The 22,915-nt window shown below is 41.3% G+C and overlaps 1 protein-coding gene across 4 annotated transcripts in view; it reads right to left on the bottom strand.

Moving 5' to 3' along the window:
• gria1a (glutamate receptor, ionotropic, AMPA 1a) overlaps positions 1 to 22,915 on the bottom strand; it is a 396,095-nt gene that overhangs the window by 296,147 nt on the left and 77,033 nt on the right. For all 4 annotated transcript variants that reach the window (XM_039775539.1, XM_039775541.1, XM_039775538.1 and 1 more), the window contains exon 3: positions 8,190 to 8,429. In XM_039775539.1, coding sequence (XP_039631473.1) covers positions 8,190 to 8,429 — 240 coding nt within the window. The remainder of the gene's footprint in view (positions 1 to 8,189; positions 8,430 to 22,915) is intronic.

The raw sequence follows: 22,915 nt of genomic DNA, 5'->3' as shown, positions 1-22,915 counted from the left end.
TCTTAGGCCTTCCTCTGTTCCTCTTACCTGGCAGCTCTATCCTTAGCACCCTTCTCCCAATATTCCCAGCATCTCTCCTCTGCACATGTCTAAACTAATGCAATCTCACCTCTCTGACTTTGTCTCCCAACCATCCAACTTGAGCTGACCCTCTAATGTCCTCATTTCTAATCCTGTCCATCCTCGTCACACCCAATGGCAATCTTAGTATCTTTAACTCTGCCACCTCCAGCTCTGTCTCCTGCTTTCTGGTCAGTGCCAACGTCTCCAGCCCATATAACATAGCTGGTCTCACTACCGTCCTGTAGACCTTCCCTTTCACTCCTGCTGAAACCCGTCTGTCACAAATCACTCCTGACACTGTTATTATTCATTAATTATTACTATCTATTCACTTATTCTTTATTTATACCATGGCATAGTTCCTTACCTGTCTTGCACGTCTCCTGTGATTAAGTGTATGTGGCACTGTGGTTTTATTAAATGTTATTTTGTGCCACTGTATGCTGCAATATGTTGTATGGATGGTGTGACAATACTGTCACTTGACTGGGCTTGGTTTGACTCCACTCCACACAGATATGCATTTGTGAAGCCCAAATGACACAGACCAATAAAATGGTACAAACAAGACCATTTGTGCTCCTAAACTCACAATTCATAAAGCTCAGATTGAACAATGGGAGCCTTGACATTTCAGTTTTTTTTGGTCCAGCTTAAGCCACAGAGGGAACTCCAGAACAAAACAAATAGCAGCATCAAAATCTGAATTTTGCTCTGATCTACTGTTTTTACCAGTCCTGTAAATGCCATGGAGAAAAAAATGGGCATCCCAACCAGGATGGAGATGGAATTCTTGTCCGGACTGGACAACATAATGGAAAGATCACAGGACTGGAGACACAACCCATCCAGAATACCCTATAATCATCATACCGTGTGGGATTGGTGGAATAGAATGGTGGAATGTGCATTCTGGGAACAGTTCATACCCCGAGACAGAAGGTGGCAGTGTTCCTCGAGGCTGACCCCAATCAGGACACCTGCAGGGTTGCATGGGAATTGAAGTTTGGAAGTGAAGCTCTGTCAGGTTCCTTAGGTACCACCAGAGGGCGCTGTCAAGTGAGGTCAATACTGGATTCCACGTGACCTGGAAGAGCTCCTGACTGGCAATGAGATGACACTGAAAGCAGTCCCAGGTTCTTCTTGAAAAGAAGCCCACCTCGTCACATCAGGGAGTCAGAGACAGGAGGCAGTGGGTGACATTCTTGCATGAAGGAAGGAGGAAGAATTTGACTGAATTGTGTATTGCTTATTAATTTTTTTTGATGGGTGATTATTGTAAGGGTGCTTTAGATAAATGAATATGTTTTTACTTAAACCCAGAATCGTGTTTGGCTTTTTTGTGTCTGAGGTTTGGGGCTCAATGGTGCCCCCTTGTGGTTACAGTCTCTATATCTGCCAACATTTACTGGTCGGTGGAAAAAATAAATAAATAGAAGCTGATCTGCCACCTTGAACCACATCCCTTTAAATAAGTGAGACCTTTCTGAAGTGGACATCCCCATCCTCTTCATCATCTTTCCTTCCTCCACTTGTTTATTCCCTGGCATTTTTTTTTGTTATTAGTTTTAATATTTTTTTTTTATATTATATTTTATATGTCCTGATTAAGTTCACATCTCTAGGCACCGGAGATCAAAGGTCAGCTTCACAGAGTGTGGAGCACAGAAGCGAAAATGCAAGCACATTAGCGTAACGCAGGAGCGCATCGGTCACCAAATCCGATCCTGCACATCGATATGTGACCCCGCTGGTGACCCAAATCTGTTATCCTAGTTCCTTTTGTTTACCGCGCTTCAACGACGTCCTTTTTTATTAAAGCCTTGGCTTCACTTCTGCACATGTGTTCTGCCATGTTCAATTAAATCGCACTCTGCCTCTCAATTTAAGGGCACTTCCACATTCATATGGCATGAAATGACTTGCCGAATTGAATGAAGTCATCCCACTGGGGTTTTACTACAAGACCGCCTCATTGGAGGATTCGTTTCGGCTTTCTATAGGGCAAATTCCATATGATGTCATCCGCACTATTTTATTTGGGATAGGTGATTCTGAACAGGGGCAAGCAAGACTGAAAATGGACAGATTTTAATAAAATTCATGTTGTCAGAATGACCTTCAAATAGAGCTGAACAAATCCAGCCTGACTGTCACGTCATGTCATTGTCTTGCCTGCTTAATCCAGACGAGGGCCACTCAAGGGGGTGCTGGAGGCAATCTCAGCTAGCATAGGGGAGCAAGGCAGGAGCAAACCCCAGACAGGGCAGCAGGTCCGTCACACCCACACACCGGGACTAATTTAGTGTCGTCCATTCACCTAACCTGCATGTCTTCTTTGGACTGGGAGAGGAAACCAGAGAGAAGAGAACGCTCTCTTCCAGCCTCCATAGTGCCTGCTGTAAAGTTTGATGGAGGAGACATTGCAGGCCAGGCCACTTGGTTCCAGTTGAAGGGTCCCATTAAGGTGACAGAATACAGATTGTCAGTGTCCAAGTTTGTGGAACCAGTTTCTGAAGGCCCTCTTCTCTTCCAGCAATACTTTTACATTCACTTATTCGGCAGATGTCCTTTTCCAAGGCGACTTACAACATTTATGATACACTTGGTTTCATTTTCTTTTGGTTTTCCAATTAGAGCACAGGCAGGTCAAGTGACTTGCTTAGTGTCTCACACTGGTTGTCAGTAGTGGGATCTGAACCGACAACCTCAGGGTTTGAAGTCCAAAGCCTTAGCCCCTACTGCCCACTGTCCTCCTGTGAACAAAGCCAGGTCCATAAAGACATGATTACATATGCATGAGGTTGATTAGCATATTCCACATATGCCCAACCTTTATAATGTATTGGTGAGGCGTCTTCTGGAGTACTGTATGCAAATGTAGTCTCCAGTCTACAAGAATAGACATAGCAGGTCTGCGGTGTCCTGATTGCATATGTATGAGGTTGATTAGCATATCCCATATATGGATGTCTCGATGTGAAACCGGACGGGTTTGAGACGCATTCATGAATGCACAGTTATAAGGTGATTGTGAATTGCAAAGGGTAAATTGTGCAGAAACGTAGATACGGCAGGTTTTGTAAAACGTTTTTTTTTTTTTTTTTACAAATGTGTATTTTCATGCTCAGAATCACACATATATATATATATATATATATATATATATATATATATATATATATATATATATATATATGGGTAGGTGTAGAGAGTCCGCTATTCTCCTTACCAGAATCCGGCATCTGTCCATTTTGGCTAGCAGGTGACTTCGGTAGCGTAGCAGACAGACAGTCCTTGACTCGATATGTGGGAAAGCACACAGAGATGGCCACCCTAGTTTGTGGACTACTTGCCTATTGTATTTTATTACTTTTATAACAAAACGGTGAAGATACAGCACTGACATACCCAAGAACTCTTCTCTTCTTTGTTATCCTACACTTTGTTTTTCACTTGCTCCTCCCCTCTCCCTTTAACTAAAATCAATAAACTTTATTGAAACTTCCTGATGTGACCTCCTGCTGACTGTATTTTCACACTGAAAATCGCGCAAAGCTTTTTAAATGAGAGTGCAAATCCAGGATCTGTGAGGTTAGGGGTTAGGGTTAGGGTAAACATGAATAACAATATCAATATCAAGGAACTCTCTCCATTTTGCGAACCTAATTATCCCAGACATGTTATGTAGAGCCGGAACCTGTTTTGTTGACACTACGAAATGAAGGAATCAACAGTTTTTGGGTGACATGTGCCCCTCTGCCCAGGTGGACCCACCGTAATCAGTTCTCTAAAGCAAGCAATGGATGGCATTAAAACAGAACATCACATACTGAGTACAGAATGAACATCAAGTACATTTATAAGCTATAAAGGTGATGGCAGAGAGTCATTAAACCTTCGGACCGCTCTTAACTTCGAGAAAACATCGTTATTTATTTTTTTTTTTTTTTAAACCCGGAATAATCACGTAAATTGCTAGATGGTTTTTCAAATGATTTCATTTTTAAGGACTGTATTACCCTGAGTAATTTACAAAACATATTGTACCACTTCTTATACTCTTCGTATCTGTCGGCATTTCGGAAAATTTAATTCGGCTTCTGACAACATTATTGATTCTTAAATGTGTACAAGAACCATATTTAAGACCGCTGCTGCAATTTTACAAAAAGTCAATAAGGACTTAAAAGGTCTGACAACGACAAACGAGAGGTGGCTATTTTAGCCAATCGTTAAGCTGGCCCAATTTCTCGTCGAGATCCTTCTTAGAGGTTTTCGAGGTTTCTGCACCAACACCCCGTCCCAGGATATTCTTCCAGATTCACCTAACCTCAGAGCAGTGGCTCTGTAGCTAAGGATCTGCGCTGGGCAAAAGGGATACCACTCTGTTGGGCCCTAAACCTGAACATTTCTCCAGGGGTACTGTAGAATGGTTGAGCCTGCCTTCTGACCCTCATGGGTTTGGCATCCCGGCTGGAGCTGTGTTGGGATTCTTACCAGGCAGGGACACCAATGGTGTTGAAGGACAGGGGAAGGCAGTTTGCCCCCAAGGTGCTAGATTGCAGCCTCCGTGGGTTATGGCACCACAACGGATTCCCATGGGGCATGTTGGGAACTATAGTTCGTTGGCTCAGCCATATTGAGTTCCATGGGTGCCACCAGTGGTGGCTGAGGGGACTACGGAATCCTACTTTGTCAGGTTGCAACCTCACCCGGAAGTCCAGACAGTTTTGGGACACCAGACGTGGTCCCAGGTGTTGCCTAAAAGGAGCTGCCCACCTCAATACAGGCAGGAGAAAGACAAAGCTCACCCGGAGGAAAAGGATTCAGAGACGATAAAGAAGAGTGGAAAAATAGAGTGTGATTGTGGTGTGGGAAACACTTACTTGGAAGAGTTTCACACAATAAAACCCTTTGTATTGTACATAGCAAACTTGTGTCTAGACCTTTGTGTTGGGAGTTTAGGGAGTTGCAATGCCCCGACCACCCCAAAGGTCATGAGAAAACACAATTTCTTTACAAGGATTATAGTACAGTGGAACCTCGGTTCACGAACGTCTCTGAACACGTAAAAATCTGGTTACGACCAAAAAGTTTTCCAAACTTTTGCATCTGTTCACGATCACACACTTGGGTGACGAACAAGCCAGTTTCCCTTCCGGTTCGTAGTCACCAATGATTTCTGCACGTGTCCAATCTCTCCCTGTACATTGTTCTCGGTCAGATGTGTGTGCGTTTGCTGTGAATTCTTTGTGCTCTACTTCGTGTGCTATTAGATAGATAAATAGATATATGATATAGTTATAAAATGCAAGGTAGAGAGTGCAAGGCAGGTATAACAGACAATAACTTTGAATAATGTTAACTTTACCCCCCATGTGGAATTGTCTGTCGCTGAAGCTGCTCCTCTGTCTGGAGATGATCCTGTTCATTGGATGCAGTAGATTCTCCATGATGGCCATGTCCAGGTTGTCATTAAAGGCCTGGATGTTGGTTTTAATCAGGACACTCGCCATCCCATACACTCAGATTCCTCGCTCAGTCTTTCGAGTGCCGTATCTGTATGTACCCTTATGTACCGTCTCGCTCTCTCACGGCAGCAGACCACATGCTTTTATGTGTTCCCAAGGCACGATGCAAACTCCGAGGTGACTGAGCTTTTTCAGTTGCAGCCCCAAAACTCTGGAACGATTAGTCGTTGCATGTTAGGCAGGCTCCTTCGCGAGCTGCATTTAAATCATTTTATTTAAAACACCCTTTTACTCTCTGGCTTTTAACTGAGTATGGGATGTTGGCTAACTTTATACTTTTTCTTAAGAATCTCTTCAGTTCTTATGTGTTTATGTGTTTTCTGTTTCATTTACCCTTTGGTTTTGTGTGTCTGATATGCTGGGTTTTTATTGTACAGCACTTTGGTCAGCATTGACATTGCTTATAAAGTGCTTTATAAATAAATAAATAAATAAAAAAGTAACTGATGATCCATCACAATGCAGGTCATGTGCCTCATTTGGAACTCCACGAGCAACACAAAGTCAAACCAGCGATACCCTAGGATTCTATGAAGAGACACACATGAAGGAGTTCAGTCTTCATCTCAGGTCAATGGATAACGTCCATATAGTAAACAGGGAGTACCAGGACTCTAAAGACTTGGACCGTCGTCCTTTTGCAGAGATATCAGGAGCTCCACACAGCCCTTTCCAGCGACCTCATGACCCCCCTGTGTTCTCCCAACATGTCTACTGACTTCATAGGATGAGTCACCAGAGGCATGAATGTCACTGCCAGGGTAAGTAAATTCAATTTCCTTTTGTTTTTCCAACTGTAGTACAGGCAGGTGAAATGACTTTCTTGTGGCCAAATGGTGTCAGCAGTGGGATTTGAACTCAAAACATGAATGTCACTGCCGAGATAAGTAAACCTCTCAATGAGGTTGACACTCTCTCCTCAGACTGACACACTGCTGATGGCCATGCCCAGGGTGTCATTAAAGGTCAGGATGTTGGTTTTAATCAGGACACTCGCCATCCCAGACAGTCAGACTCCTTGCTCAGTCTTTCGAGTGCCGTAGCTGACAGTCCATCACAATGCAGGTCATGTGCCTCATTCGGGACTCCATGAGCAACACAAAGTCAAACCAGCGGGACCCAAGGAATCTCCGAAGAGACACACATGAAGGAGTCCAGTCTTCATCTCAGATCACTGGATAACGTCCGTGTCTCACAACAGGAAGCACCAGGACTCTAAAGACTCTTTGTGCTTTTACTTTGTGTTCATGCCTGTTTGTGTTGGGTGTTTGGGGAGCTGGAGTGCCCCCTCATGTCCACAATATATATAACCATAACAGAGTGAATTAATAAACACAAGGAAAAAAGTCAGGTTAGGTTACGTTGGTCAGATGGCACTGATACGGCTCATTGCTGCACCCACCACACAATGAAACAGCTCAGGATCCCAGTCGGCAAACCTCCAGGCAGACATGCGCTTCAGTCCCACCCCCCAGAAATGACCACCTATCTGCCGCAGCCAGGTGTTAACGTGGGTGTCCCCTTGGCCTGGTTCTCAACAATGAGGATCTTGTGAGTTGGATCGCCCTCGGGTAATCGCGCCACATGGCCATAGTAGTGTCTTAACTGACCCTCCCTCACAATGCAGGGCATGTGCCTCATTTGGTACTCCATGAAAAACTGATCATTCAACACAAAATCAAATTAGCAGACCCAAGGACTCTCCGAAGAGACACACATGAAGGAGTCCAGTCTTACTGTCGTCCTTTAGCAGAGATATCAGGAGCTCCACACAGCCCTTTCCAGCGACCTCATGACCCCCCCCTATGCTCTCCCAACATGTCTACTGACTTCATAGAGGCATGAATGGCACTGCCGAGGTAAGTAAATTCAATTTCCTTTTGCTTTTCCAACTGTAGCACAGGCAGGTGAAGTGACTTTCTTGTGGCCAAATGGTGTCAGAAGTGGGATATGAACTAAAAACATGATGGTTGAGGTAAGTAAACCTCTCGACAAGGTCGACACTCTCTCCGCTCTCTCTCTTCCACCCCAAGCATATAGGGCGCTCCATCATTTTGAGCCAAACACGTTACAACTGTACTTGCTCAGATTCGACAGACCGGGATACACAACTCGCAGGAGCTTAAGAGAAGGTTTCATCAGACAAGGATATACTCCCAATACAACAGACCCTCAAATAAGAAGAGCTAATGCCATGCCCAGAAACAAACCTTCTGGAATAAATAAAAACAAACACAACAAGAACCGTGTCCCCCTTGTTGTCACCTATAAACCCACATCTTGAAACACTTTGAAAAATTATATTACGTCTTGCCTGAAGAAGGGGCCTGATTTGCCCTGAAAGCTTGCATATGGGAATCTTTTGAGTGAGCCAATAAAAAAGGTGTCATTTTGCTGGACCCACCTCAGGGATTAATAAAGAGGACGTCAAATCAAAATGCTTGGCGTAACGGAGTTTTTTGACTAGATTCAGTGCCCTTGCTCCTTAATTCCCAACTGATGACCTCAAATACGTGACTCACCATTAGGCTTTGAACTCCAACAGGTTAGCAATAGACAAACCAGCAAATAAGTTGAATAGCCAACACTTACCTGCATCTGCGTCGTAAATGTAAATGAATTTGCTCCACTTGTAATGATCAATCACGCTGATGAGGGCGTCCTGCAATTCCGGTCGTAGCTGGATGACAAACTGGTTGGAAGTTTCAATTGGGAAACTTGGGGTGACAAAGCAGACGTGGAGAGCTCCGCAGAAGGACATGAGCATGTTGACTGTCTTTTTGTCATACAATCCAATGATGGCGTAGACTCCTTTTGAAAACTGTGAGCAGACTGGGAGAAAAAGGGAAAAAACAGGGAGTGAGGGAAGCGTTTAGAAAAGAACAATTTAATAGTCACAAAGTCGGCACAGATCAACATGAAAAAGTTGGACCGTCCATATGCGCGGTTTACGCCCAACCACATATGCCAAAAAAAGAAAAACATTCCAGAAAGTTCCATGAAAGCCTGAATTTGATGCTCGCCGAGATCTACGCCGAATCCACATGTATGAAGTGGCGTGTTGACATGTGCAGTGCTGGGGGCTGACGCAGAGAGAGATCAGCTGACATCACATGTGGGGTGGTGGGCGCACCGCTCACAGTTGTCAGAGACTGGCTGACAGAGGGACCTCACGCCGAAAAGCGCCCGCCACTGAGCCACTTTCACAGATCCTCAGCTTCTCTTCAGAGCTTTCAGCATTCATTTGCCTCACGTCTCGTTTATTCACTTACTTGTGTTGGCTGCAAGTTTTGTTTCTGTGAAAAAAAAAAATGGCTACTAGAAAGCAATTAAGCAGTCGAGGCAATCGCTCAGAGCCTAAGAGGGAGCGTAAAGTGCCGTCTATTGACGAGAAAATAAAAATCTTCAGTCGTCGCTTGCTGTAGTCGTTATTCACTAAACAATGTGGTATGACAACATTTTACATTGTATTAGTTATTAAAAGTAATAAAGAGATGATTTAAAGTATAAGGGATGGTTATCTGCAAATACTACACCATTTACTTCTTAGTAAATTGAGCATTCCTTGCATTTTGATAGCAGCAGCAGGGGGTCCTGGAACCGATCCCTTGAGGATATGGAGGGCTGAGTGTACTTTGTCATAATGGCTTATTGAGTGCAGATTGATGGGCAAAGATGGCAAATTTATCCATCCATCTTAATAAATGGATAGAAGTGTCTGTGTATCTGTCCGGTTGCTATGTCTCTGTCAATCCAACAGATGGTGTATCACAAACATTAACACAGCTTTTATGAATAACATACCAAATGGATATAATAGAGACATATGCATTGCCTTTGTCATTCCAACAGATGGTGCATCACAAACATCAGTACTGTTTTTACAAATCCCATACCAAATGGATACAATAGAGACATATGCATTGCCTTTGTCATTCCAACAGATGGTGCATCACAAACATCAGCACTGTTTTTACAAATCCCATATCAAATGGCATATAATAGAGACACATAAACTGAAATTTTAGTAATTGGCAATAATGGATTCAGTGAGGTTATCAGAAATAAACTTGATGCACTAGGGTTAAGAGTTAAGACGGAAGTAAAAAATTTAGGGGTAACCGTTGACTGTAATCTGAATTTTAATTTATTTAATCTGCATATTCATCAGATCACTAGGACAGCATTTTTTCACTTAAGAAACATAGCTAAAGTTAGACCTCTTATAACATTGAAAGATGCGGAGAAATTAATTCACGCTTTTGTTTTCAGTCGACTAGATTACTGTAACGCACTCCTCTCAGGACTACCCAAAAAAGACATAAATCGTTTGCAACTACTGCAGAATGCAGCTGCTAGAATCCTAACTGGGAAAAGAAAATCCGAACACATTTCTCCAGTTTTGATGTCACTACACTGGTTACCTGTGTCATTCAGGATTGACTTTAAAATACTGCTTAAGGTTTATAAAGCCTTAAATAATCTCGCTCCATCTTATATATCGGAATGTCTGACACCTTATATTCCAAATCGTAACCTCAGATCCTCAAATGAGTGTCTCCTTAGAATTCCAAGAACAAAACTTAAAAGAAGTGGTGAGGCGGGCGGCCTTCTGCTGCTATGCCCCTAAAATCTGGAATAGCCTGCCAATAGGAATTCACCAGGCTGATACAGTAGAGCACTTTAAAACACTGCTGAAAACACATTACTTTAACATGGCCTTCTCATAACTTCACTTTAACTTAATACTGATACTCTGTATGTTCAATTCTTCATAATAATTATTCACAGTGGCTCCAAAATCCGTACTGACCCCAACTCTCTCTTCTGTTTCTTTTTCCGGTTTCTTTGTGGTGGCGGCCTGCGCCACCACCACCTACTCAAAGCCATCATGATGCACCAACATTGATGGACTGAAAGCCAGAAGTCTACGTGACCATCATCATCAGGTCCTTCCATGAGACCCCTAAATACAAAGACGACTGTTTGACTAATGTTAGGTAGATTACCCAGAGGGGACTGGGTGGTCTCGTGGTCTGGAACTCCTACAGATTTTATTTTTTTCTCCAGCCTTTGGAATTTTTTTTTTTTTGTTTTTTCTGTCCACCCTGGCCATCGGACCTTACTCTTATTCTATGTTAATTAATGTTGACTTATGTTTATTTTTTATCATGTCTTCTATTTTTCTATTCATTTTGTAAAGCACTTTGAGCTACATTTTTTTGTATGAATATGTGCTATATAAATAAATGTTGATTGATTGATTGATTGACATATGCATTGCCTTTGTCATTCCAACAGATGGTGCATAACAAATATTAACACTGTTTTTAAAAATCCCATAATAAATGGCATATAGCAAAGACATATGCATTGCCTTTGTCATTACAATAGGTAGCACATCATAAACATTAGTATTGCTTTTATGAATCTCACACCAAATGGTATATAACAGAGACATATGCATTGCCTTTGTTATTCCAACAGATGGTGCATCACAAACATTAGCTCTGCTTTTATAAATTCTCCTTCTCCTTCTTTCAACTGCTCCCGTTAGGGGTTGCCACAGTGGATCATCTTTCAATAACAAATTGTATATACAGTAACAGAGACATGCACATTCCAATTGTTCCATCTTTTCCAAACTTTTTATTTATTTATTTATTTTATTAAAATGCTTGTGATTCAACATCTGTTGGAATTAAAAATGCAATGCATTTTATTACTGTATACATTACAGAATACATTCCAATAGAAGGTGCACTGCAAGCATTAATGCAGAGATCTACATTGATTATTTACGTTTTAACACGTCTTAGATGGGTAGCACGGCTAGTCCACCTTGGTGCATCACAAGCATTTGTACTGAAAGAAAAATGCACTGCATTAGTCATTCCAACAGATGGCGCATCACAAACATTAACACTGCTTTTACAATTTGCATACCTAATGGCATACATATAACAGAGGCATTTGCATTGCACTTGCTATTCCAACACCTGGCGCTTTATAAACATTTGTAGTAATGCCCTGAGCGGAGGAGTTCAGGTATCTCAGCATGTTGTTCACGAGTGGTGGAAAAAGGGAATGTGAGATCAATGGTGGCAGCAGCTGTTTTGCGGGAGCTGTAACAGTCAAGGGTGGTGAAGTAGGAGCCGAGTCTAAAGACAAAACTCTCTTTTTACCAGTCGCTCTATGTGCTCGGTCTACATGGTTATGAGCTGTGGGTAAGGGCTGAAACAGGGAGATTTCTTTACAGGGTAGCTGGGCTAAAACTCCATGATGGGTGAGAAGCACCAAGTGACACATTTGAGTACCAAGAAGAGAAACACAATAGGTGAGGGTTAGTATCCAATTCTAACTCTCATGTTACTTATGTTTTAGTGCTAATGACTAAAAACAGAGATGCAGTCTGCAAAGTTAATCAGCAGCTCTAGTCAGGGTGTGCTAAACTGAAGCAGTGAGTCTTGAGCCGGGATTTGAGAGCTGAGACTGAAGGGGCATCTCTTATAGTAGCAGGCAGACCACTCCACAGTTTAGGGGGCCTGGTACTAAAAGCTCGACCTCCCACTGTTATTTTATTAATCCTTGGAATCCTAAGCAGACCGGCATCTTGAAATCTTAATGTGTGCTCTGGTTTGTAAGTCATGATAAGTTCAGCCAAGTAAGCCGGACCTAGGTCATTTAATGCTTTACTGTATATGTTAAAAGGAGGATTTTGAAATCTGCCCTAAACTTAACCGGGAGCCAGTGTAAGGATTTAATAACTGGAGTTATGTGTTCGGATTTTCTTGTTTTTGTAATACTTATTGCAGCAGCATTTTGAATTAACTGGAGGCCGAATAAAGAAGTTTGAATATCCAGTGAACACCGCATTGCAGTAGTCAATCCTACTAGAAATAAATCCATGAATTAATACGTCAATAGAAAGAGACGCACCTGAGCTGCAGGTCAAGTGGCACAGCAAAGGGTCTGAATGTTTGTGCCAGTGGGACATTTCAGTCTTGTACTTTTAATACACTGCGGTTCGCTGGCACCCTGCCCGGGATTTGATCCTGCCTTGTGCCCTGTGCTGGCTGGGATTGGCTCCAGCAGACCCCTGTGACCCTGTGTTAGGATATAGCGGGTAGGATGATGACATTTTCTAAAATGCGTTCTCATTCCATGGTATTTAGTTTTGTTTGATGAAGGAAAAACTGAGCTGAAATGATTTTAGGCACAAGGCTGCAGTTTAATAAAATGTGAAGAAAGTGAATGGGGTTCTGAGTACTTTCTGAAGGCGCTATAATGTCACTCTTTAATCACACTTTTGAAACTGGAAAGCCTTTAATGACGAGACATGACATGAATGGTGCTAAATAAAACGAACACCAAATTATTATTACGCGTCTTTTTTAATAATTTCACTTGCCTTGTATTTTTATTGTGCTATATTAAAAAAAATGGATTAGCTCATTAGCATATGTCAAAGAACACAGAGTCAAAATGTTAATATGGCCTACAGAATTGGAACCTTATTTGAAAGAAGAGTGTCAGGAGTGATTGGTGACAGACGGGTAAAGAGCAAGAGTGAAACGGAAGGTCTACAGGACGGTAGTGAGACCAGCTATGTTATATGGGCTGGAGACGGTGGCACAGGAGACAGAGCTGGAGGTGGCAGAGTTAAAGATGCTAAGATGGGCATTGGGTGTGACGAGGATGGACAGGATTAGAAATGAGGACATTAGAGGGTCAGCTCAAGTTGGACGTTTGGGAGACAAAGCCAGAGGCGCGAGATTGCGTTGGTTTGGACATGTGCAGAGGAGAGATGAGGGGTATACTGAGAGAAGGGTACTATGGATAGAGCTGTCAGGGAAGAGGAGAAGAGGACGGCCTAAGAGGAGGTTTATGGATGTGGTGAGAGAGGACATGATGGTGATGGGTGTGACAGAGAAAGATGACAAGGACAAATGAATATGGAAAAAGATGATCGGCTGTGGCGACCCATAATGGGAGCAGCCGAAGAAGAAGAAGAAGAAGAAGAAAGCACCTACTGCTGATGCACACCTGTCCATGAATGGTGCTATATAACACTGCATATGCTAGGTTCATTTCCAATGTATATATATATATATATATATATATATATATATATATATATATATATATATACTGACGTCCGATGTTCAATCCCCATGATTGTGTGGGTGTTTACGTACCAGGTAACGCATGTGGTGCTATATAACATAAAGATGGAGGAGGAGGAGGTTAGGAGTAGACACTGATATAGTGCATTGCCGCACCCACCACATGACAAACCAACTCAGGATCCCTGATTCGGACCCGAGTGCAGCCATGCAATGGGTGACACCTCAGCACCACACTTGTTCAGATGGATGGAACAGTGGGAGGTTTATTTATGGTGGCTGGGTTGATAGAAATCTTCACTGGTCTCAGTGTGTATCCCTTAACGTCTTTATTTGTTATTGTAATCTTACTTTTTCATGCATGACATTCATGGTGAAAGGCGCTATACTAGATAAAGATGATTAGCTCATTAGCATACACCAAAGAACATGTCGCTCATATTTCTGTAATCTGATTTGCCCTGTAAAGCACCTACTGCTGATGCACACCGGCCTATGAACGGTCAGTCAGTCAGTCATTTTTCAACCCGCTATATGCTATATCCTAACACAGGGTCCTGGGGGTCTGCTGGAGCCAATCCCAACCAGCTCAGGGTGCAAGGCAGGAACAAACCCCTGGGCAGTGTGTCAGCACACACACACCAAGCACACAATTTAAAATTGCCAATCCACCTAACCTGCTTGTCTTTGGACTGTGGGAGGAAACCCACGCAGACACGGGGAGAACATGCAAACTCCTCGCAGGGAGGACCTGGGAAGCAAACCCGAGTCTCCTAACTGCGAGGCAGCAGCGCTAATACTGCGCCAACCCCCCTATTAATGGTGCTTTATAAAATAAAGATGGATGGATATTAATCTTCACTGGTCTCGGTGTGTATCCTTTAACATCTTCATTTATTATTGTAATCTTACTTTTTCAGTCATGACACACGTGGTGAATGGTGCTATACTAAATAAAGATTGATTAGCTCATTAACATATATTAAAGGGAATAGGCTCAGAAAACAATCTGGCATATATTTTTATAATTGCATTTTCTCTGTGAGTGGCGCAGTGGAAGCGCTGCTGACTCACAGTTAGGAGACCCGGGTTCAATTTCCGGGTACTCCCTGTGTGGAGTTTGCATGTTCTCCTCGTGTCTGCGTGGGTTTCCTCCCAGTACTCTGGTTTCCTCCCACAGTCCAAAGACAAGCAGGTTAGGTGCACGAGGATTTGTTTCCAGCCTTGTGCCCTGTGTTGCCTGGGATTGGCTCCAGCAGACCCCCCGTGACCCTTTGTTAGGATATAGTGGGTTAGACGATGTCTGACTGACTGACTTATTTTCTCTGTAGTGCTGATGCACACTGGTCCATGAGTGGTGCTATATAAAATAAAGACTGATCAGCTGCTTGACATACTATTAACAGTGGCAGCGTCTATCCTTTCAATGTCTTCATTTGTTATTGTAATTTGGCCAGTGATGGTGCATAAGGTAAATGTTACTACATTATATTAAATAAAGATTGACGTTACTAAATAATGTATATCTGTACAGATCTCAGGATCTATCCTTTAATATCTTTATTTATTAGTGTAATCTTATTGTTTCTGTCATGAGACCCGTGGTGAAAGGCGCTATACTAGATAAAGATTGATTAGCTCATTAGCATAAGCTCAGAATATTATCGTGGCCTACAGAATTGCAATCTGCTGCTGATGCACACCTGTCCATGAATGGTGCTTTATAAAATTAAGATTGATCGGCTCATCTTTATTGGCCTCGGCGTGTATCATTTAATGTCTTTATTTGTTATTGTAATTTTATCTGCTCAGTGATGGTGCACAAGGTAAATGTTGTTATATTAAATAAAGATTGATTTCACTGATTGACATAAAGCGTTACTGGTCTCAGCTGTCTATTCTTTAAAGTCTTTATTTATTATTGTAATCTTGTTTTTTCTGTTATGAGACATGTGGGGAACGGCGCTATACTAGATAAAGATTGAACTGCAACCCGATTTGCTCTGTGTAGCGCCTCCTGCAATGAATATCTTTCTTAACTACAGATTAATTAACTTATTGACGTAAATGTTAACTGGCCTCAGCGCGTATCCTTTAAGGTCTTTATTTGTTATTATAATTTTATTTTACTCAGTGATGGCGCATAACGTGAATGCTGCTATATTAAACAAAGATTGTTTGAATGATTGCAATAAACCTTTCCAGAACGCGGACATATCCAGAATGGTTAAAGGTGTTTGCTCTCGTTTTTCGCTGTAAAAAGCTTTGCATGCGGTGCAAACGGTTTTACATAAAATAAAGATTGACGTACTAACGTCCATAAATTATTGCTGGTGTGAGCGTGTCTTCTTTAATGTCGTCATTTGTTATAGTAGTTCCGTTTGCTGCCTGATAGTACACGCTAGGAATGGCGCTACATCAGCGTTTCTCAGCCTTTAAGTTTTTGCGACCCGAGTTTTCATAACAGTTTTTAATTGCGCCTCCCCCCCAACATTTTTTTTAAATGTAGATGCATATTTTATTATACCTACTTAACTTTTATCTACATTTATCTAACTCTATATTTATTGTTCTAGTATCAGAATGTAGTTTAAGTTAATTTGTTTTGGTTACAACAGATGTTTTTTTCATATTTTTGCCCGCCCCACAGGTTGAGAACCACTGCGGTACATCTAATGATGATTGATTGGCTGATTTACATACGTCGTTAAAGAACGCCCACTCGGAATGCTAATAGTTTTATATTGTACTACAATCTAATAAGCCGGGTCTACTAATGATAAACATCAGCGTGTGAACGCTGCATTCTCATTTAACAATTGATTGACCTATTTTTAACAAAAATCAGTTCTTGTTGGGGCATTAATTCTTGAAGGACTTTATTTTTTAATGGTTATTTGCTCTATGATCTGGCATCGTATTGCAGTAGCCAGCATTGTCACTCTAGAGATGGGCGGGGTCTGGACGGGGTGATTGACAGCATTATTCACAGGCGTGCTGGCCTCTGCGTTCCAGCAAACTCTGGAACTTTCTCGTTATTCCTTTCCAGTCCGGGAAGGCTCATGGAGGCAGGTGATGAGCCCAGGGCTTGCAGATGACAACGAGAAGACGGGAAAGGGACGCCACACGAGACGCCGGACGAAGATCGGGAACACTGCGAAAGTGGAGTTTGCTGTTTAGTGAAGTGACTAGTCTTATGTTCACGGGGCGGCTTTTATAGCGTAGTTTGATTCTACTAGAAGACAGCTGTAAAACATTTATTGTGGAATAAACACGCCCGTTATTGGGCTTAACTCCCATTTTGGTGTGTGACTCGGTCTGTTCACCTCGGTGCTCGTTGCAGTATTTAAAATCTTTCATTGTCTGTGCCCCTTTCTGGGTCGATCTTCTTTCAGATACATTCATTTCTTATTGTCATCTTATTTGCTTTGTAAGGATGCAGGATGTCAATGTCGCTATATTAAAATAAATATTGACTGCCTGATTCACATACATAATAAAACTGTCAAAGTCTTTCTTTCTTTCTTTCTTTCTTTCTTTTTACAATAAAAGCACAAAGTGATGATGCACACCAGCCTCTCAGTAGTAACATAAGCATCTCATATCTGCTGACAGCAATTTAAGATCATGGCAAGGAGGCTGAAGCCCATCCTTGAAGCACTGATCCCAAGGCAGGAAGACATCCCTGGATAAGCCCCCATTAGCATACACAGGGACCAGAAGAAGAACCCGAGAAGACATGTGGAACACATACTGTACAAACTCCACAGGAATGACAGGAGTGACCAAGCATGCAGGACTATTGAGAGAGAGAGAGAGAGAGAGAGAACAGAGCTTGCTTTTTACCTTGCTGTGCCACCCTCCATGAATGGTATTAGATAGTGGTGCGCATATATATATATATATATATATATATATATATATATATATATATAAGCAAAGGTCTGTGATATGGTATTGCGTATTTGTAGCTAGAAATCCACAATCCATCATCAGAGGAAAATGATTAGACATACAGAAATCAAAGGGAATATACAGCAAATGAAGCAGGGGGAGAGCAGACGAGTGTTGGGAGTGTAATAAGATGGGGTGCAGAGGATGCTGGTCATAAGGTAGTATTTAATATGTGGATGTTCTTTATAACACTGCATATGCTGGGTTCATTTCATATATATATATATATATATATATATATATATATATATATACTGACGTCCGATGTTCAATCCCCATGATTGTGTGGGTGGTTACCTACCAGGTAATGCATGTGGTTGGTCTGCCAGTTGGCAAACATCCACCACGGACCCTCTACCACCCATACAATCAGATTAAGACTCAGACTATGGATGCTATGAATGTAATTACTCCGATCTCCAGGCTTTCAAATAAAAAACCACATGCCAAGGCTCACCGTAAAGGGACTTCGTGTCTGATACTGATGTCTGAGGTTCGATTCCCACAAGGGGTGCAGCGGAATGTGTATGCCTGATGAGCCCAAAATAAGGGCGAAACGTCGTGTTGTGTACTCTTTGGATTATTTCACAGTAAACTATGTAATATATATACGAGGTGTGGCAGAAAAGTAATGAGACTGGCAACACTGCGCTGTTGTCCTTGATAGAGCACGTGTATCAGTACCCTCCCATAGCTCAGTGCGAGTTTCAACTTCTTCCGTTAACTACGTGATTTTTGTGACTGCTATTAGCGAAGTTGTGTTTTTGGTTGTGCGTCACGCAAAATGGAACAGCGGAATTTGGAGCAACGTTGTGCCATTAAACGGCAAGTGTAACGGCATTCTTTATCCCGAGCTCAAGTTTTTCGCTGGCACAAATCATTTTTGGAAGGCAGAAAACACGTTGAAGATGAACACGGTTCAGGGAGGACTTCAACTTCGAAAACCAATGAAAACATCGAACGTGTGAACACTCTTGTGAGATCAGACCGTCGTTTAACATTAAGAATGTTGAGTGAACAATTAAATTTGAACAGATTTACCGTTCATCAAATTTTGACTGGACATTTGCACATGTGAAAGGTCTGTGCCAAAATGGTGCCGAAAAACTGCCCTCTCCATAACAGAATTTTTGACCTCAAAAGGCATTCCTGTGTTTCCCAAGCCCCCTTATTCACCTGACCTCAGTCCGTGTGACTTTTTCCTTTTTCCTAAACTGAAAAATGTTCTCAAAGGACGTCATTTGGGACTTCAGAAAACATCCAAAAGAGTGTAACAGACATGCTGAAGACCATACCGGTTGAAGACTTCCAGCTGCTACCAACAGTGGGAACAACGTCTCCACCGTGTGTAGCTGCCCAAGGAACTACTTTGAAGAGGATACCATTGATGTTTGAAAAAAATAAAAACTTTGGTAAATAAAAAATCAGTCTCATTACTTTTCTGCCACACCTCGTATATATATATATATATATATATATATATATATATATATATATATATATATATATATATATACACATATATAACTATAGTATGGTATAGTTATGGTAAGATGGCACTGTACCATAATTATAGAATGGTATAGTATTGTCATAGTATATATATATATATATTGCGTAGTCAGGAGTCCACACGCCCCATGGCGGATGTTTGCCGACTGGCAGACCAACAACATGCGTTACCTGGTAGGTAACCACCCATACAATAAGGTCGGGACTCAGACTATAAATGCAATTAATATATATATATATATATACAGTATACATAAACAGTATATATATATATACATATACAGTATATATAAATATGTATGTTCTCTGTATATTATATATATATAATACCTAGAATGTTAAAGTAAAAGCACATTTTCAGACAGGTGTCTGGACTTGGTCAGGATCTGTGCTGATGTTATGATTTTTTAAGTTGTTCTTTTAAGTAGAATATTATATATAAATAATAAAAAGAGGATGAGAATCACTGAGTTAGATATTTCCACACGAGACATATGAGAATGACGTTACAATCTCAGTTGAATTAAGGTGTGCATAGTGCACAGTGACGTAGAGTCTGTTTTATGAATGACTGTCATTTTCTCAAATTTTAATTGAGAGATATCTTTCTTGTTGTTCCCTAAGATCATCAAGGACTAAATCCATTGACATTTTTATATAAATTGGAGATGCAGTCAGAATCCTCATCCACGCCGGCCACTGTCATTTCAGGGACACAGTGGATTCAGAAAATCCACTGACCCCATCACTTTCTGGACTCCTTATTGAAGTGTAGATTTAATTTTAACATGGATACATTTTACATTCTTGCCCCTCCAACTACACTCCGTACCCGTGGTAAACGTGTACTTCAGGAAGGTTGGTAGAGATATTAAAAATCAACAAAAAACCACAATCATCTAACATGTATCCAGGGCACAATCCAGCCTGTGAGTGACATCATCAAGCGCCTGCCTCGTCAGGTCACGTGTTTTGGGAACGTCCGTCACTCAGACCAATTTGGGCAAACATTTTCATATCTCGCTTTACAGCCTTGGATTGAATATCTGACTCGTAACAAATTAACAGGAATAATTGGAGTCATCTCTGGAGGGGTACACGTATGCTGTGGAAAATTACTTTGTAATATTCCTTATTACCTCACTTGCATGAAGACTACAACTGAACAAATCCCAGTCCACCCTCTTAAACTCATGTTCTGTATTATCTCAAAGTGGAAAAAAGAAAATCCAACTATTTATATGAGGTTCTATTCCAAATGTTTTAATAATCCATCCAAAATGCATTGTTATATGCGAGATAATCATGCTGAAATAATGTTTTATCACTCTCTCAGCCTTTCTGTTTTATTTACTACTAGCCAACTCGCGGCGTACCATACGCCGCATAATCAGGCCGGTTTTTAAATAATTTTTAAGCACATGGAGAAAATTAACATTTGAAAAATCGGTAATGTAATAAATCAGCAAGAAAAGCAACATTGTAACAATGCATGGAACGAACCAACACACAATCGTCCGTGTGGCGCTCAGGCGCAGAGTGTGGAACGGGAGGAGAGGAGAAGGACGTCCATTCCACTCCCTCCGTCATACTAGTCTGCTCATTTTTTGTCCAGTATGCACTGCCTGCTCATGTGCCCATCTCCAACTCGTCACTCGAGTCGTTGTCGTCTTTGTACAGTCAAGATGCACCTGTGACTCACGTAGACTTTTGCTCTGTGCGGTTTTGGATGCCTTTCGATATATAATCCACCAAGACACCCGACCACGTGTGTACAAAGTGCAGGAGTATCTAAGAAGACGCATGTTTGTCGCGGATGCGAATTGCTGTATGTAGCGTGTAAAACAGTTTGCTATGGTGCACGCGGTCGTGCGTTGTAACCGAAAACTCGTTTTTTAAAGACTGCTCACTTCATTGTGTATACGACTGTAGGTGAATGAAAAGATCCAACTCTGGAGAGGGCAACATATAATACATCGTTTTACATGCTGCATACAGCAATTCACATTCGCGACAAATTGTTTTACACGCTGCATACAGTGATTTACATCCGTGACAAACATGCCTCTTCTTAGATAGTCCTGTTGCGTCCACCCTCGTTCTCGAAGCATACACACCGCCTGGTCATGTGGTGCCTCTGTGTGAACCGGTCAGGCACAGAGAAGTTAGCTGCCGAGAGAGCGTCTCGACTGTTGCAGGGCCTGCATTGGTGAAGCAGGTGAGACGGTTAATGAAATAGAGGCACAGGGCTTATTGGTTTTTAAAGACTGCTTCCTTCATTGGGTTTTAACCAATGCACGAAACGAACCAACACACGTAACCGAAAACTCGTTTTTAAAGACTGCTCACTTCATTGTGTTTTAACCTCAGTTGTAAGAAAATGTTTTAAGGATCCCGTGGGATGCCCCTCGCAAACAGTTTTACACGCTGCATATGGCGATTCACCTCCGCGAGAAACATGCCTCTATTAACAGTCAACGTGGGTCGGAGCTGCATGTGACCTCTACGACAGACGAATATAAATGACGCCAGTTTTTCTGTGTTGTCATGTCCGAGTTGGATGGGAGTGGCTCTGCGAGTTGTCGTCGTATCCAATGGTCTTGGAGTTGGTGGGCGTGGCTCCTTCCTGCGTGCGTCATAGGTGTCTCACTTGTCGGCGGCTTAGTGAATCCACGGCCCTTCCGGCGTGCTTTCCATGGTTGTCTTGCCTTAGTGAATTATATATATACAGTATATAGATATGAAGATCCTCTTTAGATGGCACAACACTGGCGTACGCCGTTTTAAATTGAATGAGGTTTGGCTTTTCTGTTTCATGCACTCAGGTTGACGTTAAAGAAGCAACTACACAGAGAATGGAAAATGAGGGTGAGATCCGAGCACAAGTGTCAGGCCGAATATGACAAGGCATACGACTGCGGCTGACTTTCACATAATAAGAAGAAGAATAAAGAAATTAATTAATTAATTAATAATGACTTTCCTACAATGTCTTATGAAAAGTGCAAAATCACTTACCGGTACATTTTGCCACCAATGATCCCACTAAAGGTTCATTAATTAAAAGGCCATTGCTTTGTTAAGATTTTCTATAACATAAGGAATACCATAACTTTTTTTCTTTTTCTTTTTAACTACAAAAAAATAATAAATAAATAAATAAATAATATGTATGTTGGCTGAACATGCCCACTGGCCCCCAAAAGGTGATAAAACAATTTCACCTTGAGGATTAATAGTGTATATCAAATAAAACATTATTTAAATATTTATTACAATATTATAATTCATATTTTATTATAATTAATATAATACATTATATATTATTGTATTTAATTTTAATATTAATATTGATATTAATGTTTTTGTTTAATTAATATGTATTTATTATTAACATTTTCAATAATATTTATTAATACTATTATTGTTATATTATTATTATCATTATTATTATTCATTTATATATTTATTTACAATTTTAAAAACAATTGCTTCCTGAACATTTAATATCTGCATTCATGTCCCCACGAGCACAGATGTTTTATTGTTACCTCCTAGTCGTTCATCTGTTTATGATAAGTGGGTCATGTTCTTCCCCACAGGAAAGATTTTCAGTCTGCATAATTCACAAGCTGAGTGTTAGTCTGAGGTGCACTGAGAATTTCATATTCACAATTTGAGTTTTCTCATAGCCGGGCCTCTTATTCACTGCACATTTTCCAGACC

The sequence above is a fragment of the Polypterus senegalus genome, chromosome 13 (assembly GCF_016835505.1).
Source record: "Polypterus senegalus isolate Bchr_013 chromosome 13, ASM1683550v1, whole genome shotgun sequence".
NCBI lineage: Eukaryota > Metazoa > Chordata > Cladistia > Polypteriformes > Polypteridae > Polypterus > Polypterus senegalus.
This window is presented reverse-complemented; position numbering and strand designations above follow the sequence as displayed.